The 18,980-nt window shown below is 40.2% G+C and overlaps 1 protein-coding gene across 2 annotated transcripts; it reads right to left on the reverse strand.

The window, feature by feature from the left end:
- Positions 1-4,279: 4,279 nt before the first annotated feature.
- ARRDC4 (arrestin domain containing 4) lies at positions 4,280-17,317 on the reverse strand. Of its 2 annotated transcripts, none has more exons than XM_047795812.1 (8): positions 16,862-17,317; positions 12,488-12,554; positions 12,101-12,248; positions 10,069-10,171; positions 8,839-9,095; positions 8,159-8,321; positions 7,426-7,580; positions 4,280-7,072 (listed from the first exon to the last, which is right to left on the reverse strand). In XM_047795812.1, exons 1-8 carry the CDS (start codon positions 17,151-17,153, stop codon positions 7,016-7,018), a joined length of 1,242 nt encoding a protein of 413 aa, XP_047651768.1. In that variant the 5' UTR covers positions 17,154-17,317; the 3' UTR covers positions 4,280-7,015. The 2 variants fall into 2 exon arrangements, with proteins under 2 accessions (XP_047651768.1, XP_047651769.1); XM_047795813.1 differs by lacking the exon at positions 16,862-17,317 and adding an exon at positions 15,453-15,520.
- Positions 17,318-18,980: the final 1,663 nt, after the last annotated feature.

Raw genomic sequence — 18,980 nt, forward strand, 5'->3', positions numbered from 1 at the left:
AAGAATATTGTGTGGCAGGTTCTGAAGGCAAGTTCCAGAGAGATGTGAGCATAGTTGTGGCAGGGCACTTTGTGGTTTTTCCTCTTATGCAGGAGTTTCCCATCTGAACCCAGTAACTTCTCAGCCCAGTAATTGCACAGTGAGCTCAAAGCCAGGGAGAAAATGGCTTGTGGAGGTGTGACCTCTTGTCCAGAGCCAGGCCCAGATCACTGGGAGCTGCGTGGGCTGGCCCTGGGTTGACTGGGGCTCTGTAGCTGAAAGGAGAGAGAGATGGGTGGGTAGAGACTGAACCAGCTATAGGGTTGGCCACTAAGGGGGTTTCCAGTCCAAATTCCAATGCAGAGGGTCCTGAGCCCTTTGGCCTTACTTGTTTGTGGGAGACACTTTGCATGGGGGCTGTTGGATGACAGCAGGACTTTTTTGGTGCTAGAGGCACAAAGACAGGTGATGGTGACCTAGTGATAGCCTCCAGTGGTGTGTTAGGGTGTCGGGGCTGGAGCAGGGGAAAGGCTAGGGTGACCAACTGTGTCAGTTTGTGACTGCAGGAATCCTGGGATGTGGGCAAAGCCCCAGGAAAACAAGACAAGTTGGTACTCCTGGGCAAGAGCAAGCAGTCACTGGGCAGGGCACTGAGGTTCTGGTTAGGTCTGGAGAGAGGCTCCAAGGTGTACTTCCTTTGTAAAAATCAGGTGCAAATCAAAACCCCAAACCAAAACCAAAACCAACCACCAGCAAAGACGATTTCCTCTCAGTGAACTTACCTGACATAGAAAACCCTCATTTTTGCTAATGGCAGCCACTTCTGATTTACGCTGATTTATTGCTTGTATCTTCCTCTGCTGGGGGGGCTCCTGATGTTGGAATTGAGGTTCTGGATCTTGGCTCCGCAAGCTGCTGCTTGGGGAAGGGATCCCTCACAGTATGTGCCCAGTCCTGGATGTGAGTCACATAGACCAGATGGGGGCAAAGGGACACATTCAATCTCCCAGCATCTGCTTTGGAGCCTGCTAAGAGACAGTTTATCTTGGAACCAACCAGGCTAATGCCAAAGGCTCAAAGACTCAGTATCCATGGCTGGGTGAGGCTGGAGAAAGAAGGCTAACAGCAGGTTGCCTGCCTACCACGAAGTCAATTCTCGTGAGACTCCTGTATTATGATCAGAAGCAAATCTGAGACCATCAGAAATCCCTCTGTTCATTGCAGATACCGTTTAAAACATCTTCCCATGGGCAGCAGAGATTATTCTTGTTTTATTTCAAGGGGGATTGTTCTGGAGCTGGTTGTTTTAAAATGACTTCAAGTACAATGCAATTAATTTTCTTAAAAACATCACATTTCTTAGACGTGGTCCTGCTATTTAGAGGAGTAGCTGTTGGTGTTTGCAGCCCTATATGTTTGGTTAAGTTACTTTTTGACATCATTAACCAAGGGTGTTTTTCGTGCTTGTTATTTTTTTTTCTTAACGTCAGATAAAATAACAGTAGTTGTTTGTTGCTACAGTTTTCCTGAGTACCTAGAATTCTGCTTTTATCTAAAAGGGCTAGATATTGAATACTGGGCGGAACGACCAACACCGCAATTTTTTTTTAAATGCACGTCTGTAGGAGTAAGTTCTCCTAAGAGATCTACATGGAATCTTTGTGTTCATCCTCCTAAAGAAGACAGAAGAAACTAGAGACTTGTGTTTGCTATTATACTCCTTCTACATATATACTCTCATGTACTGCTGTTTTAATTTAGGCAAGAGAGAAAATTATAAAAGTGCTGTTTTTCCCTAACCTCAGCTCTCTTTAAACTATTAAAACTAATCTGCAGTGAAGCTCTCAGCGAATATTCTGTGTAGCTCTTTGCATACTCTCACTTGGGTCTTGGGTTTTTCTCAGTTATGCCAGGGACCATTACAGTTCAACATTAGGGTTTTGTTTTCAACTTCCTGAACTTCAGTGATTCAGGATGTGTATGAAATATAGTTTAGTTGAAAGCTTCCTTAAGCCATATCTATTTACTGCCCACCAGTCTATCAGCTACTGAAAATAAGGCTCACCTTTTGTCTTCAGTAGTGGGATGAATTGGTGATGGCAATGTGCCCTCTTGGGTCCCTGGATACATACATAAACAACACATTTTTTGATGGCTATCTTGCCTGTAGGGCGAAGTTTCCAAGCAAGAAACAGCGTGTGTGTGTGTGTGTGTGTGTGTGTGTGTGTGTGCGCGCGCGCGCGCGCGCGCACACGTGCCATATTTTGAAGTAAGCTAATTAACTATAGACCATATCCTTTACTTGAATCAGGAAACCAGTCCAGGCAAGACTGAATATTTGCAGTGACAACAAACGCAAATAAGATATCATATACTGAATGCTTATCACATGGACTCAGATGGATTTTGGCATCTAAGATGAAAAGACAAAATCAAAAAGCATGGGCATCTTTATGTTATGGCAAAGGAATTGCTATATATAAGGAACACTGTAAACACTATGAGTACTGTTAGTGTTTTGTTTTTTTTTTTTTTGGAACTCTTTATGCCCTTTAGTCACTAAATAGATATGAGGCTGGAGTCCAAGTGCAGAAAATGGCTGTAGTACCCCTGAAGTAACTTTTGTTTTAAATAAAAAGTCTTCCCCTAGACAGTATGTGCTCGATCCCACCTTGCTGTGGCTGTAGCCGGCAGCTATAGCTGATTCAACCCCTAGCCCAGGAACCTCCATATACCTAGGGTATGGCCCTAAAAAGGCAAAAGACAAAAAAAAAGCAATTGCAAAAGGTACATTACCTAATGATCCTATTTATCTAAGCATTTCTACAATGACAAGATTACAGGAATGGAGAACAGTTCAGTTAAGAGTTAGGGAAGAGGAGAGTGTGACTGTCCAAGGGCACCCCAGGGGTTTTTTGTGGTGATGGAGAAGTTCTGTATCTTGATTGTGGTGGCACTGTGAGTCTAGACATGTGATAACATGTCATGGAGTTATATACAAAAACATGCGTAAGAACAGTGAATGCATTCAAAAACTTGTGAAATCCAAGGAGGGTCTAAACTCTAGTTGATCCATTTCCTGATATTGATCATGTGATATAGTTACTTAAGATGTTACCGTTGGAGGAGCCTGGGCGAGGGGTACATGGGGTCTCTCTGTTACTTGTTGTGAGTCTATAATTATTTCAAATTTTAAAGTTAGAAACAAATGCTTCTGCTGAAGAAAGGATTCCAGCTACCAATCAAATATACTTATGAAACAATTTAGTCAGATTGGTATCCTTTCATGAGCCAGGGCTTTTAGATATGAATTAAGACTCTTGATCTAGCATATGTTTAGTAGCATCCAGGTCTGCTAGTCTTAAGCTATGTAATTTAAAGCAATTACTGTTTCCATAACTTCTACTTAAAGTGGCAGAATCAGAAAATTTTAGAATGAGCCATAATCTTACAGGCAATGTAGGCCAGATTTTCAAGTTACACCTCTGGGTTTTGGTATCCTCATTTGCAATATGAGGGCTTTGTCCTAGATTGCAATGTCCTGCCTAGTTCTAAATTTTACAACCCACAATATAAGTTACAGAAACTTTAATGATGATCTTATAAATTTTGCCTTGATATTTCCTGTGTGAGACAAATTATCTCAATTTACATTGACTGAAAATGTGGATGCAGAAAACTTATTTATGATTTAACATGATTTCACATGTTATAAAGACTTGGAGAGTAAATTACCTGGGCTAACTTTTTACCACTTAGCTAAGATTTATAATTTTCCACAGAGGACAGAGATGGCATGTCCTTAATATTTCCTGTCCACAACATATGGTTTTGGTCCATTTGAGTATGTATGTGGAAAGAAGAGGCTTACTTAGAGGTGTCTCTCCATGTGCATCCACTGACTGACTATCAGACCTACTAAATCAATCCTGGAAAGATTCTGGCAGTGTATGAAAACTCAGAAAGCTTTAAAGAAGTGGTCATTATTTCAGAATAAATGAGGACAATGCTCTCTCAATGACTAATATAGCTTAGGTTTAATCATTCATCATCCATGAAGGATCATGCATCACACTTTTTCATGGAGTGTGAAAAACTAATTATCTTGGGGAAACTGAGGCCACCATAAAAACAGAATCCCCCAGGGCTATGCCTAGCCTGAGGATAGCACACAATTATAAAAGGATTTTAGCAGCAATAACATTTTAGTCTTGTAGTAATGATCTCTCTTAAGTCTGTAACAATTTTGTCCTAGTAGTCTTACAAAAACAAAACAAAAGCAAAACTAGCAACTCAAAGCATCAGTGTAATCATTTTATTAACAAAAAGAACCCATGGGGTTCAGACAAGAGTACAAAATACAATCTTTATTTTTTTTTCCTGTGGGTTAAATTGTTACATTTTATAATAAAAATAAAAAGCTTTCATAGTTAACTTATCAAAAACATAACCCCTGCCTATTGAGTTTCTTATTGTGCAAAACAAAAACATGAAAGTTCTGCCCATGGAAGGATTTTGTGTGCCAAAAGATGCACATTCTCAATTTCAAAATTTTTGCATCAAAAAGAAAATTCTAAGGCCACGGTTTCTTTGTGAACTAAACAAGAGGAGAATAAACAAGCAAATAACAGCAGCTAAATTTTTACCCTCATTCCCAATTATTCTCTGTTCCACTGTCACATCCTCTACATTCACTAAATTTCTTGATTATAAAAAGGTAGGCAGTTTCATCAACCTACTGCTTAAGGTCAGATATACCAATATCAATTCAATAAGGCAAATCATACCTTTTAGCTATCTCTTAAGTGCTACAAAATCAGCTTCAATTTGGTGGGCACACTTAATGATTCCTTTAATAAAAGGGACAAAACAATCCTAGTGAAGGATTCCATTAGGCAGTTGCTTTTCTCCACGGAGCCAGATAATTAAACTTTCTCTTCCTCCACACTGTTTTGTTTTGCTTCTTTCACCTTGTTTTGGTATTATGGAACGGAACAATGTCTTGACAAAACATGTAAACTACAACCTATTAGTCGAGAAATAGCTGATGATGATTTTTTAAAGTTTTTTAAAAAAAAGCCAAAAAAGTATTTTAACAGCACTTAAATACACACAGCTAAAAACTAAACAAAATAAAAATATCACTAAAAACCAAAGCAGGGAATAAAGTTTTGTGACAATTTCAGTACCACAATTATTGGTAAAACGGTTTGCACTGTGATTTTCAACAGTGGTTACCGTGAAAAGAACTGCTTATGATCCTTACATGATAACAGGGGAGGGAGGTATGTCCAGAAGGGTGAAAAGCATACATTTATCTAACGTTTGTATAAAAATCCCTGATTGAATGGCCAACTAATTTTTAAATATAAATTTAACCTTAGAACTTTTCTATTTCTAACTGAATATACTGACCCAAAGAAAAGCTAACTGGTCGAATGAAGCACAGTATTCCGCATGGGAAGCACCAGGGTTTCTAGATCAAACCCTTAGGACATGGAAAAAATCAAAACACTGGGCTGGTCCAAAATCGGGCCCAAATCACTCTTGCGGGATTCTCTACCTCCCTTCCACTTAGTGTCTAGAAATGCGCTCAGCTCACAAAACCAACAAATTTAAGGAAAAACAAGTGAACATGTGGCCTTGACTAGGGGAGAGAGGGATGGTAAAAACACTGCTCAGACTTTTAGCAGCAACACAATCTTGTTGGTCTGAATATCCTGAGGTTAAATGATAATAAAATATTGCACCAAAACAATAAAGAAAATCACAGTTTAAACAGAATTACTAAAGAACTGGAATAACAATGTACAACACATTGACTGCTCATCAATGGACTCATGTGTCTTAACAGAAATTAAGTTTATGACTTAAAAAAAAAAACGGAATTTCTACCTTCTTGATTTTGGATTTATTTTGAAAGACACTTTGGTATACTATACTAACTTTCACTGAATGCCAACCTTGTACATTTCGCCCTTGGTCCAGTTTTGGGTCCAGGGAGAGGAAAGATGAGACTGCTGCTGCAAATTAGCAGGAGCTCCAAAGAGAACTTCTCAGGCCTGGGGTTTTAAAACGTATCTGATCTGATAACCCCACTAGAGGTAGGTAAGAAAAGGCCTCTTTATTTTTTTTTTTTCCTTCCCCTGTGCAGTTATCAAGTCATCCTAAGGATGTAAGCTATTTTTTCTAAAATCCTTCTTTTCTAATATTCTCCTAGGTAAATAAGACATAAGGAAAATCAAACATGTACCCTGGTAAAGTACTTAAAGGGAGTAAAAAGTGCAACCTTCAACAAAGTATGCTTTCATACCGAAATTCATCTTTCCCTTTCAACTGACAAGTCTTTCAAGGAAACTCTTTCTTGGCTTCATAATACTGTATAGCCAATTTATAAACAATATTTTAAACTACCATTAAAAGAGTGAAAACTGTATCACTTCAATAGGACCTGATAAGACCATGATCTTATTAGTAAAGGACTCTTTTAAGGACTTCAGTCCTACAGAATAAGATAAGAAATCATAAAGACCCTGATGCCAGAGGTCTCACTTCATATGGAGAGTGGGCCACTGTCCGATTCACATACACCCTTGTGCTGCTACATTCTCCAACATCAAGTCTCCTCCCCACAAGTTCATACTGCCTTAAAGCTTAGGATACTTCCATTCCACTTCGAGAAACTTTTATGAAGATATGCTCGCACAGTGTCACCACTATTCGTAGCCACCCTTCTCGGGTCAGCACAGGCACCCCTCCACTTACTCTATCCCACCAGGACTTCCACCATTACATTCTGTGACTTTCTAGATCTTCATCCCTTTGTTCAAAGGGAAAAACAAGACCACACCACAAACTTGTGCAACAATCCTGTTGGCCCACTGGAAAGTTCACGCATTCTCTAATTTCCATCACCTTCAGTTTTGATGTTCATTTATGTTCTGAAGCTAATCTTCCTTCTTCCCCAAAAAGGCAGGGAGGGGGAAAGAACCAATGTTCTGATTTGATGAGGAACACAGTGATTTCTGAACTATGTTCAGAGGATGAAGGAAACAGGCGGGGTTTCTTCTATGTCACTAGGATGTGGATCAACCTGTAGGAACGGGCAGACCAAGATTACTATTGCAGCATTCATTAACATCATATACATATTTCTAAATATATGATGGTCATAAGCCAAACTGCCTAGAGCCTATTCTTAGGAAGTCTCAGTAGACCACTTAGGTTTTCTGTATTCCATGGCCTTAAAGGCAATCCATGACACTCTACATGCATGCTATAGATTACAAAGAAAATACTGCAAAATGCAGTAGATGGATCAGTGATACGGTATCATCACTACAGAATAAAATGTTTTCATGTATCCTCTACTAATTGGGAATCAACAACAGACACAGAGGATTATTTACAAACAGCCCAAGTCTAACTTTCTTTTGCTAAGTTTACCTCTGAATAAAGAGGTGGAGGCTGAAACCGGAATTCCTGAATGCAGGCAAACATAGGGCAGCATGAGTCCCCCTCGCAGTTAGGGGGTTGAGGGTAAGGAGGAACATGTCTAGAGAATTCTTCCTCTGACACCACGTCTGCATAATTTGGTGGAGCTGAAACAAAAACAGAGTTGGGTATAAGAAATCTAGACAAAAACGCATTCCATTAGTCTTTTCTGAACTCTTATAAAAACAAGAAATTTAACTTCATTTGAAGATAAAACACTGGTATTTTTCCCTCAAGTTAGGGAGTTTTTGTGCCTATTACAACAAAAAAACATTCAATGATTCTGCTTTTACTGAAGTACTACTGACACATTATATTCTACTCTTTTTAAGATGTATGTTATATTAGATAGAAAAGCCATTGAAATGTGGCTTCAGAAAATACATGCATAATAAGCCAAACTCTTATTCTGATTATTTTTCATTATTTTACTATTATAAATCAGAATCAGAAGATGTAGGCTGTATTTCTGGATCTGCCATGGGCAGCTTTGTGTCCTGGATGAGCTAAACTCTCAAAGTCCCTTCCAGGAATAATGTTTTAGGACTCGTAGTAATAACAAGAAGAGTGAGGATAGCTGTAGTGTCGGGAGTAATTACCACTCAAGCACTACTAGCTTATGCATCATGTTCTTAGGCACTCTATGTGTAAAACTTCATTCTCAAAGAACCTCAAAACATTTTACCTTCAGGCTGTTCTGGCAGAGTCAGTGTCAACCAGCTCATATCCATAATGAACTGGCTGGCAATGCTGGAGTTTCTGCTGCCAAAACCATTATATGGAACCGTGCCAATCACTAAGGGCAGTTCAAGCATCAATTTTTTAGCACCAGGAATGTGAATATACACCTAATATCCCGAAAAACAACAAAAAAAAAAGGAGAAAGAAAAAGAGAGAAAGGAAGAAATATAAGTTAAATCTCATAGTAAATAGCCTGATTATTTTTTCATTAGAAACAAATGCTTTTGTTGTCTGCTACCACACCCAGCAATTGTAAACTGTCCTGACTGAGTAAAATGAAGAACAAACCAAATGAGGGGCCCACAAAATCAATGAGCGCTCTGTGGTGGGGGACTGTGGCCTTAACACACTTCACTGTAAGCAAGCATGGCTTACACAAAAGCAAAGAATATTAACTGCATGCCTTCAAAATAACAAGCATCCCTTACTGCACCTTCACTGTTCCATGTTATTTCATTAAAACCCTCAGGAGGACAGTTTTTGATTATAAAATGAAGGTGAATCTTTATATATTCCATAAGGGGTTGTAATGCTGACAAAAACTGACATTTTCCCGGGTACTAGAGGTGTGTGTTCACAGTAATGTAGCACCACTCTCTTTAGTTTAACAAAGTGTGTGCTCACAGCTAAGGAGTAGTCCACACGGATGATGCAGCAGTCCAGGATGGACGGTGTCACAGGTGGGATCTTGAGGGTCTTCCCGTTCCAGGTGTCAGTGCTCCCGGATGCGATGTGGTTCCCGCGCACATTGGCCACCATGTGCCGCACGGTCTTTGTTTTCCCACTGGCCAAGTAAGTCTGGGTCTGGAAAATGGCAGCTTTGGGAACAATCAGACGGGAGGAACAATTCTCTATTTCTGCATAGATTGGAATAGCTTCTCCTAAAAAATACAAAACAGAAACACCTTCAGAGACTCTTTGGAAAGTTCTCACCACAGTGGAACAGAGCCATCACCAATGCTGAAATGTGGCAACATCAGTTTAACAAACTCATAACCCTCATGGAAAATGTACATTGCAAATCTGAGTCAGAGAAACGAAACTTTCTGCAGTTGTGGAAGATGTTTTCTAAGGATTGCATTGTTCACTGTTCTCATGTAGCAATATTAGGCTACTAATTCTAGAGCTCTATAAATGGCCAGAATCTATAAGAATTACAAGAACACATACAAACAAATGATTCAGTAGTATGTTAAGGACAACACATTCCTACCCAACAAATTACAATCTGTGCAACAAGGAGAACAAAGCTTCACATTTCAGAAATCAACGCCAAGGCACAAATAAAGCAACGGATGGAGTAGCAACATTTTACATCCACCATCATCCGTCCCATCCCATCGTCATTGTCAACAAGCCAGAACCCCGAAACAGGGGCCATATCCACTGCATGAATTAGGCCCTTCACAGATGGGTGTTCTACTATCAATCTGACTGTAAGCGTGTTAATGGTCTACATTCTAGCCCTGCCCATATATCTGTATTCCCAGCCTGGACTCAGAATGCCTAACACTATTTTCGTACTACAATAGCTCTCTTCTGAGCAACACTGTTCAGGACATTCTTTTGCGACATTAGAATAAAATGCCGGCATTCTCCCACTCTTCCGGTTTTAGTCTTTGTTGCAAAGGTAACAGGACTGAAGTCGGAAATACCAGGATTATTTGGGATCTATTCATCCAGTTACAAATATTTAAATATCTCTTATTTATAGTAGAACCAGAAAATTTTATTACTCATGTTTTAAAGCAGTATGTACTTTATAAATTACAAAACACACAATTAAAAATCACTTACAATCAGCTAATAAAAAAGAATGAATCTTGCATCTGGACTTTTAAACTGTTTGCTTACCATTACAGTAGCCCTTTCTTTCGATTTTGGCACTCAACGAGACTGGACCAGAAGTGAAAAACCAACAGCCAACCATTTTCTCTTGAGTTTTCAATACAGGGGTCTTGAAAAGTTCAAATAAATAAATTACTTTAATTAAACCAGTCTATAACAATCACAGAACTTAAAATTATATCATTCTTCGTTAAATAGTTGTAAAGAAGTGTCTTCCAAAAAACAGATCAAACTTTCTTATCCTCCCATAACATATTAGGCAAAATATTTATTGAAAGACAAAGCATTAAAAAATCATTCCCTTTTCACAAAAACTAAGGTGAATTTTCAGATTCAAATTAGGGTGATATCATCCTATTTTATCCTATATTTTCATTGTATTTCCAGGAAATGATATACCATCCTTCCAAAAAAACAATAAAAAACTATGTTAGTACCTAGAAATATGACAGAACTACTTTTTTTAAAGACTTTATGTGAAGATCAGAAAAAGGAAAAATGGTATAAAAATCCATAATCAGATTATTCTATTTGTCCTGGCATTTAAAATGTAGAATAAGCAAAGACTCTTTTGTACTTACTTCAAAATGCACTATTAGGTAGAAATTTCAAGTGTCCTTAACTTAAAATGATTTGGGGGTTTTGTGCAATGGTAGTGCAATAACACACCCAGGGCAATGGATCTAAAAGGTTACTGAACTCACCACCCCACTTTCTATTCTACAGTATTGAGAGTAACACGACAAGGTTTAAAACGTTATTTACAAGGTGAACAAGCCAAAAACTCACTGTAAAACCCAAAGATGCAATCTATTTTTTCAATCATAAAAGAATAGTCAAGGATAAATAGTACCTCTTTTTGCCAAGAAATAAAATAAATTATTTGCCAAAATGGCCCCATAAAGGATTTAGAATTAGTTAACCACTAATTCTAAGTAGGTTTTAAAAACAGAAGACAGGTATTAGCATCATCTATTTTCAAAATAGGTATTGAGCAGGTGGTAAGTCATAGCTACAAGCTGAGTCAGATGGATGCTAGCTATTGTATGATTCCGGCCATAAGACATTGTGCGGCCAGGGCGTATGTGTTATATTTTCGTAACATAAAGGTGAACATTAGAGTAAATTCTATTTCATTTTTGTGTGAAGATAGAGCTAAACAACTTTTAACTCCTGTTTTTTTTTTTAATCTTTAAAAACACTAGCTAGAAAGAGAAACCCCCAATACTAAAAATACATCTCTGTAACATCAGTATCATAATGGAAAGTTTAAATTATGAAGTAAAAAAAAAAATCATTCATTGATATTTAAATGAAGAACCATTAGGTCCTAGTAGCTATCATGAAAGTACAAGGTATAATTTTATATTATTTTGATAATATGGGTTTAGATAAAAGAATCTAGCTCATTAGCTCCCATCTTGCCTATTCTGTTGTTACTTATAGCCTAATCTTTCTTATCAGCCTACAGTATTTCTGGTGATTATTAGAAGTTCAATGCTTTAATGTGGCCAAATCTGTCATAAGGAAATGATAAGTGAAAGGATCTCCAGAGCAGCTGCATGCACTTACTTAATGTTAGAAAATGACATGCAAAATGCAAGGAGACACAGCATAATGGCCTGAGCCTCAATAACAGGCTGAGTGTGATTAATACTCTTCTGTAATTACTGTTCCTCAACCTGCTATTAGGGAAGAGTTTAGAATACCACAGCCCTGCGAATGTGGCTGCTCTGGTCAAAGAGACTACTCTGTGTGTGTGCATTATTATTATTAAGCCTTATTAATGCATTTCAAGCCCATGTAACTTCTTGGCAAAAGAAGCCCTGAACAACAGGGACACAATCAATACTATTAACACACACAATTTGTAATTTGCCCAACTTAGAATCACATATTTATAGTAAATGCCTATGGGTTACAGGATTACATCAGAAAGTGACAGGATAGGCTACCACCAGACTTGCTAAATGAAGGGACCACAGCTAAAAGGAAGGAGGACAGGAGGGAAGGAGGAAGAGAGGAAAGAAGAACTTACTAACAACGCTGGTGTGTTGACATCGATGTGACTTATGACCTGGAGTTCCCGCTTAACACTCTGATCAGGTACCCTGGGTCGTTCCAAAATCGCTCGCACACAGTACTGAATACTTCCATATTTCCCGGTGAATGAGGTTACCAAAGGTCTGAAATAAACAAAAGAGGTTACTCTTTAAGCTTATTTTTCAATTTAACAAAGCTGAGAAAAGCCCTTAAAAAGTGCTGATTTTGTTTAAAAAAAAAAAAAAGGGGGAAGCGGTGTTACTTCTACTCAAGGGCTATTCAGACTCAACATGCACACTGGAGGGAGTGTCAGAAGGTACCCAGTGCCCGTAAGTTGGGTAGAAGGGAAAGGAAATCCCCAAAGGTATATAGTTTCACTTACTCAGATGGAAGCTGAAAGCTAAATGGAAATTCATGTTTTCCAGGCTGCAGTAAGAGGATGCCTTCACCTAAAAAAGAATACATTTAACTTAGGTTCGTATTAGATCAAGGGGGATTTTCACAATCTAAGTGAAAGTTTTTTTTAAAGATTTTCCTAGCTAAAACACTGAGTATACTTCAAAAAGTACATTAAACTGAGATTTAGAGAATTAAATTTTGAATCAACTTTTACTAAGTTTAATCAATTTCAAACCATATATATAGTTTTTATCTTCAAATAGCCCAATTATACACAATTACCATAGAGTATCAGAGCTCCCATAAATATATGTGTACATAGCCATATACACACATGTACCTGTATGTACGTAAACACCTGTTCGCCCCATTTGTACACTAGCATAAGTATACTAATGTTAGTGTACTCTTATACTAACATGAGGTACCAAAATTAAATGGGACCTAAAACTAATTTAGAAAAAAATAGATTAATTCTGTGTCTACCACAAAAATCAGTCTTTGTATCTTTGTGGCAGAGATTGAAAAGGAAGCAAAACATTTACTTGGAATATTATAAATATTGAGTATGATACTAAATAGCCAAACCAACAAGGACATTTATTAAGCAGGAGTCATGTATTTATACTCAGGCTCTACTGATTATTTGGGAACATTAACTTGGGGTATTGAGTGGGCTTTGCCAAGCAGGGACACAATCCCTTCCTCCTGCTCTGGGGTCAGCCAGCCCCATTTTTTTTTTTTTTTTCATGCAGAGGCTTATCTCTGACTGCAAGAAGTCAGGAGGCAGGGTGTGGTTGGACCATGCATGCAAAGCCAGTAGCACTGCTGGGGGGCTGATGAGTGCAGAGGCTCATACAACTCCAAGGTTGTCAGTGTTGGTTGGGTGGCTCTCCAGAGATACTTAAGGTAATCCTCTTCATTTTACGTGTATAGACTCAAATACAGAATTAAATTACTTCATCAAGAGTGGAATGATTAAGATGAAAGTGCAGCATACTGAGAAGTTCTCTGAGCTCTGCCTCATCAGTTGATACTAAAAGAGGAGATTTCTACTGCAACCATTCATTAAAAAAAATTGTTTAAAGGCCAGAAATCACTAGTGAAATGGGGTAATTGCTCACTTAAATACTGGAGTTCTAAGAACTTCACCAATTCAGTTAACATTTCGACCTTGTATGTTTAGAAAACAGGAGTGCATTACTGGCCCATTAAGTTGCCTGAATCTAGCTCCAATTTTCAGTGTGTAATATATTAGGGGGAAAAAACAAAAAACAAAACCTTAGAAGTATTTGCCACTTAAGTTCATTCGAACAGAAATATTGCACAGATGGATGACTTGGAGGCAAAGGGACTAAGTCACAGGGACGTGAGAACACGTTACATGTCAGTGACAGAGTGAGTCCCAGGGCACAGGTGTGTCCAGAGCTGCCCTATATGCCACAGAACAGAAGGCAGGGAAGCTTCTTTCCTTTACAGCTATCAAGTAATAGGCTCAGAGAGTCCCAACACTTCTCAGAGAGCTAGGCTAAAGTTCTAATTTGCAATCGTAGACTACTGAATATGAAAATTAAAGTGCTTATAATGTTTAAAAATGTGGATTTCATTCATGTCAAAAATTTACAATGCTTAAATGTCAGGCACAAAGCAAGTTGGTTTGAAAGCTAAATAACTTCAGTCTCCAAAGAGACCTTGGGAGGAAAGGAAGCTGAATACACTTGTACAGAAATAATGACAACAGCATGCTAGAGTCCATAGTGGGACAGCGGGTGGCATCTTCAGGACCACCTCTGTAGTTGTTATAAAGGTTGGCAAAGAGACGGGTGAGAAGGGGTTTAGGTGAAGGCAACAACATGAGGCAGGGCAATGGCAGGCAAGCCTGGAGAAGAGAGAGTTGCACAGGACACTGGAAAAGGATGAGAGAGATGAAATTCCCTCTTCAGAGAAAAATACAAATCAACACAGGAAATGGAACATTTAAAATGAGATTTTCAACCACCTCCAAACATAAACAGGAGAATATTTTTGAGAAAGTTGATAAATATGGGTTACAGTATTTGGAATTAAATCTCTGCCATCTTTTATTCTCTTGTTTATTCATTTTTTAATTTAAAATGTCCACAAGCTGAAACATGTCCCAATTTCTGCTTCTGCTCTCATGGTTTATTACTTTTGTCCTGTGCAATGAGAACTACAATGTCATAAGATGCTTCATTTGCTAATGGTCCTTCAGCCCAGATTTGTAATTTAGGGCACTCAAGAAATGCTGGAGCCATGACCATCACAGAGGCAGAGACTGGGACTCAAAAAGGAATAGGAACTCTACTACTACTGCCAGTGTGCAAATGAAGTGAAACCAGCTCTCTAATGTGTCTTGTCTTTTGACCACAATTATTCAATTACAAAAAAAGAAAATCAATCATGATAATAGCAAGAATTTAATCAGATTAACAACACCAAAACATTATTTGGTAGTTTTGCTTTTTTTTTTTTGAAAATAGGTTCCATACTTCTCAAAAATCTAGATTTCTAAAAATCTCTGGAGGTGACTGAAACTCAACTAGTTTTTAGAATTAAATGAACCTAAGAATCTACAACCATGTAACGTTGCTAACCTCTTCCAAGTAACATGTCAGGAGTGATTATTTCTTTCTCAGTGAAATCAATTAAAACAGACCATAATTTTACTTTTTTGTCAACTGTTACAATACGTTCTAAAACAAGATTTTCAGGTTGTCTAGCGTTCACCATTCTATTTTAGCTTCTACCACCCTAAAGAAGACTAATACTTATTGTTACTAGTAATTCATGATTAACGGAATTGATTTTTCCATCAGAATGACAAAACATAATCTTACTTGCAATTCAAAACACTATTTGATAGCCCATATTTTAGCAAAAAAAAAAAAAATTATTGCTAACCCCAGGTCCAACTACTATTAACTTACGTCTATTTACTCAGTAGTTATGGGCACAGAGATACAGAAAGTCCAAAGTCCTGGACAAAAACCAATTTACTTTCCTCTTCATTGCCCTTGACTCCAGTCAGCCATCTTGAAAATCCATGAGGTCTGTTACATCTTGGGGGGGGGGAGCCTTGATTCTGGAAACCACATTGATCAAAGGGCATAAGGCAAGTAAGAGCTCTCACCTAACACTGCACTTGTTTATCCAAAAGAGGCCTTTGGTTCATATACATTTTCCTCATTAAAAATTTTGGGATCACTTGATTCCCACATACCTTGAAGATTTAAAGGTCCACTCCTTTACAGCAGGACATGGCAAAACTGTATATACTACTGATTTTATGTAAGTCAGAGCAAAGGTTAAACACTGATACACTGCATTTTACTCTTTGCAGGCAGAGAGTCTATACTATTATATTTAATTTTACAGATAACTGCTGAAGCTGGTAAGATAGAAAGGTAAAATAGTTTAAAGTAGCTTCTACCACCCTAAAGAAGACTAATACTTATTGTTACTAGTAATTCATGATTAACGGAATTGATTTTTGCATCTAATATTGATGGAATACCCATGTGGTGAGTTTCCACATGGATACTTACAGAAAAACCTGTATTATTAACCGGGCTTCACAAGAGTATAAAAAAAAAAAAAGGGTCATCATTCCTCCAGAAACTCTTACAGTGCCCAGATCCTATGGTCACTAAAGGTCTATGAGGGTGACAGTACTGGAGGAAGGAAGATGATGCAAAGTAAACAAAAAGAAACGAAGAATAAATTTAAAGAATGTAAGATAGAGGCAGAACTCCAAAGAGGGAAACCAAGTATGATGGTCAAGTCACTTCCCTTGAATTCCTACTGCTCAGGAACTACTTCCCTCCTTCCAAGACTGAGGTTTTGCTAACTCATCATGAACCAAGAACAAGCCTCTAGGTCCAGGATGGGGAGAAGGGAAGCCCCATAAAAACACTGGGCACCCCAGAATGAAACCCGTTGACTCTGGTCTCCCCTCCATTCTTTAGGCCAGAGGGACACGACTTAGATTCCCAGATCCTTCATTTCAAACTGCTCATCATAGGTTCCCATGGCAACGGCTCACTCTAAGAGCAGTCCAAGACGGTCCCTGACTAGGGACCAGGTGCCGGTCAGACCCCAGCGAGCCAGGGGCGGGTTGCCAGGTAGAGGTGGGCATAACCTCCCTGGTGCTATGAAGTGTGGGACGCAGGCATTGTTGCCCGCCGGTCAAGGCGACCAAAATGAAGCTCTGGCAACCCTGTGGGCGGACCCCATCTCCGGAAGCTCTCCCTCTCCGCCCACCTAGCTGGTGGGCATCCACCAGCTCGCCCCCGCCCAGTCCCGCCAGCCCTTCTTTGGGGCCGCGGGCCATGCTCACCAGCCGGAGGCTCGCGGAGGCTCAGGCGCACGTTCAAGTACTCAACCTCGGAGGCTGCTGCCGGGGCCGCTGCGCCGGCGCTCGGGCCCCAGGCGGCGGTGGCACGGCCGTGGGCCTCCAAGCGCAGCGCGCGCAGGGTCACTGGCTCGGCTGCCTCCAGCAGTACATGCCCCGCCACCCTCTCGCCGCTGGAATAGCAACCCTTGCGCTCGTCCTCGAACACCAGACCCAGGCTCTTCACGCGGCCCTCGGAGCCTACCACCGCCGCCGCGGACCCCGCCTCGCCTCCCATCCTGCCGGGCGACGTGGCCGCGCCAAAGAGGTCGGCAGCGGCCGGGAGCTGGGGCCGGGAGCAGAGTGGCGCCGATGTCACGGGCGCCAGCCGCACGCCGAAGGCCCCCGTGGCCGCTGTGCTGTGCCCCGTGGAGCCTCGGCGCGCCGTAGGGCCTGTAGCTTTAACAAACCCAGCTGGGAATGGAAAGGGGCAGGGACAGCCCACCTCCTGCCCGCGCCCATAGGCCGGCTGTGAGCCCCGCGGCGTGTGGATTGGTTGTAAATGGCTTCTGAGTCATTTCATTGGCGCCCCCGCGCAGGACCTGGCGCAGGAGGGCAGAGCGTGATCAAGGAGTGGTGACCAATCAGGCTACGCAAGTGTGCACGTGCACAGTCCGTTTATTGGCTGAAGCAAGGCACAGTCCTGGGACAGTGACCAATAGTGAGGCGGTGCGCCCATGTGGACAGGTAGTGGGAAACAATATTAGTTTGGGAGGGGGCGGAACCGGGAATCTCCGGCTCGGGGTTTGTCAGTCGTTCCTATGGTTACAAACGGGGGCGGGGTTTCTAGCATCTCCTGGCCTGTTTGCAGGCGTCTCTGAGGTTCGCACTAGAACGCGAAGTTGTGGCTGCAAGTGGCTTCTGTTTAAGATTACATCTGCAATACTTGAGAGGAAGTAGATGCCCTGGAAATAGGAACTCAGCATTTACTGCCTTTTGAAATTTGGGGCCAGCCACCTGGGAACTTAGTAAACAACTTGGCATCTCTTAACCTCCAGCTTCCTGAGCACCGCCTCTCCCGGGTTTCAGACTTCCCACAGACCTGAAGAATGAAGGCAGTGGTTCTCAACCTGGAACAACCCTAAGTAGTTGTGCTGCCAACCTCGGCTCGCAGCCTCTCTAAGCCAAGCCGGGAATGGCTGGAATAGTCATTCTTCCTGCTTTAAATAAGGTCATCAATCAGGTTTTTCTAAACAACATCTGCCACCCGAGTTTCTGCCCCACCCAAAAGGATTTCCTGACCTCAGTATCATAGTCCACGAAAATTTCCAGTTGCCTTGATGACGTGTTCTCCACGCTCATGCCTCCTTTCGCTTCGGTTTCATTTTCTTTCTTCATTCCTTCTCTATTCTGTGCCTTTTTCTTTTTATCATCTAGCATCAATGCACCATCTGGCCTTCATATTCTCATCCTTATAAATTCTTCCCTTATAAAAATACCAAGTTTGTGAGCGCTAACGAATTGATCAATCTCACATTGGAATTTAAAAATCTTTCCTGATGTAGCTGTTTCATTTATTTATTTATTTATTTATTAAATAACCCTAAAGATTGCTTTACTGTTCTGTCTTTAGAGTGTTAATGGGGAAATTTAATAAAGCTTCACAAGTCCAACATTTTCTTATCACCTCCTAAAAAAATTGGGAAAGGTCACAAATCGAGCTCCGTATAAATTTCCGAAATGGCTGTTATGCTCTTTTTCACTTTATCTAGACTAGCCCCCAACATGCTCTTACTCTGCCGCTTTCTATAAAATACAACCTGACCTTATATATTTATTTGCATAAGGTCAATCACTCTTTACTTTTAGCACAGAACTTTTCTCCTTATTGTTGTACCTCTAGTTCCTAACTCAGAGTTCAGCAAAGTTCAGCACACAATAAGCACTGGATTAGGTGTTTGTTGGCTGACTGAATGCATGAATGTCAATCCATGCAGTATTATTGGTCCCTCTAGAGGCACATGTTCTCCATTCAAGGAACTGGCTAGGAAAGGGGGGAGGACAATGGCCCTAATAGTGCCCAGAAGGCAGAATTGCCCAGATAGAATTCTGTGCTGAGGACACG

The sequence above is a fragment of the Phacochoerus africanus genome, chromosome 9 (genome assembly GCF_016906955.1).
Source record: "Phacochoerus africanus isolate WHEZ1 chromosome 9, ROS_Pafr_v1, whole genome shotgun sequence".
In the NCBI taxonomy this organism is placed as follows: domain Eukaryota; kingdom Metazoa; phylum Chordata; class Mammalia; order Artiodactyla; family Suidae; genus Phacochoerus; species Phacochoerus africanus.

Excerpts from the sequence above, each read along its gene's own strand:
- ARRDC4 (XM_047795812.1), bottom strand. The coding sequence starts at position 17,153 with ATGGGAGGCGAGGCGGGGTCCGCGGCGGCGGTGGTAGGCTCCGAGGGC. Across the intron at positions 9,096-10,068 it reads AAGAAAGGGCTACTGTAATG|GAGAAGCTATTCCAATCTAT; the intron begins GTAAGCAAACAG and ends TGTATTTTTTAG. Across the intron at positions 8,322-8,838 it reads GTGTGGACTACTCCTTAGCT|GTGTATATTCACATTCCTGG; the intron begins GTGAGCACACAC and ends TCGGGATATTAG.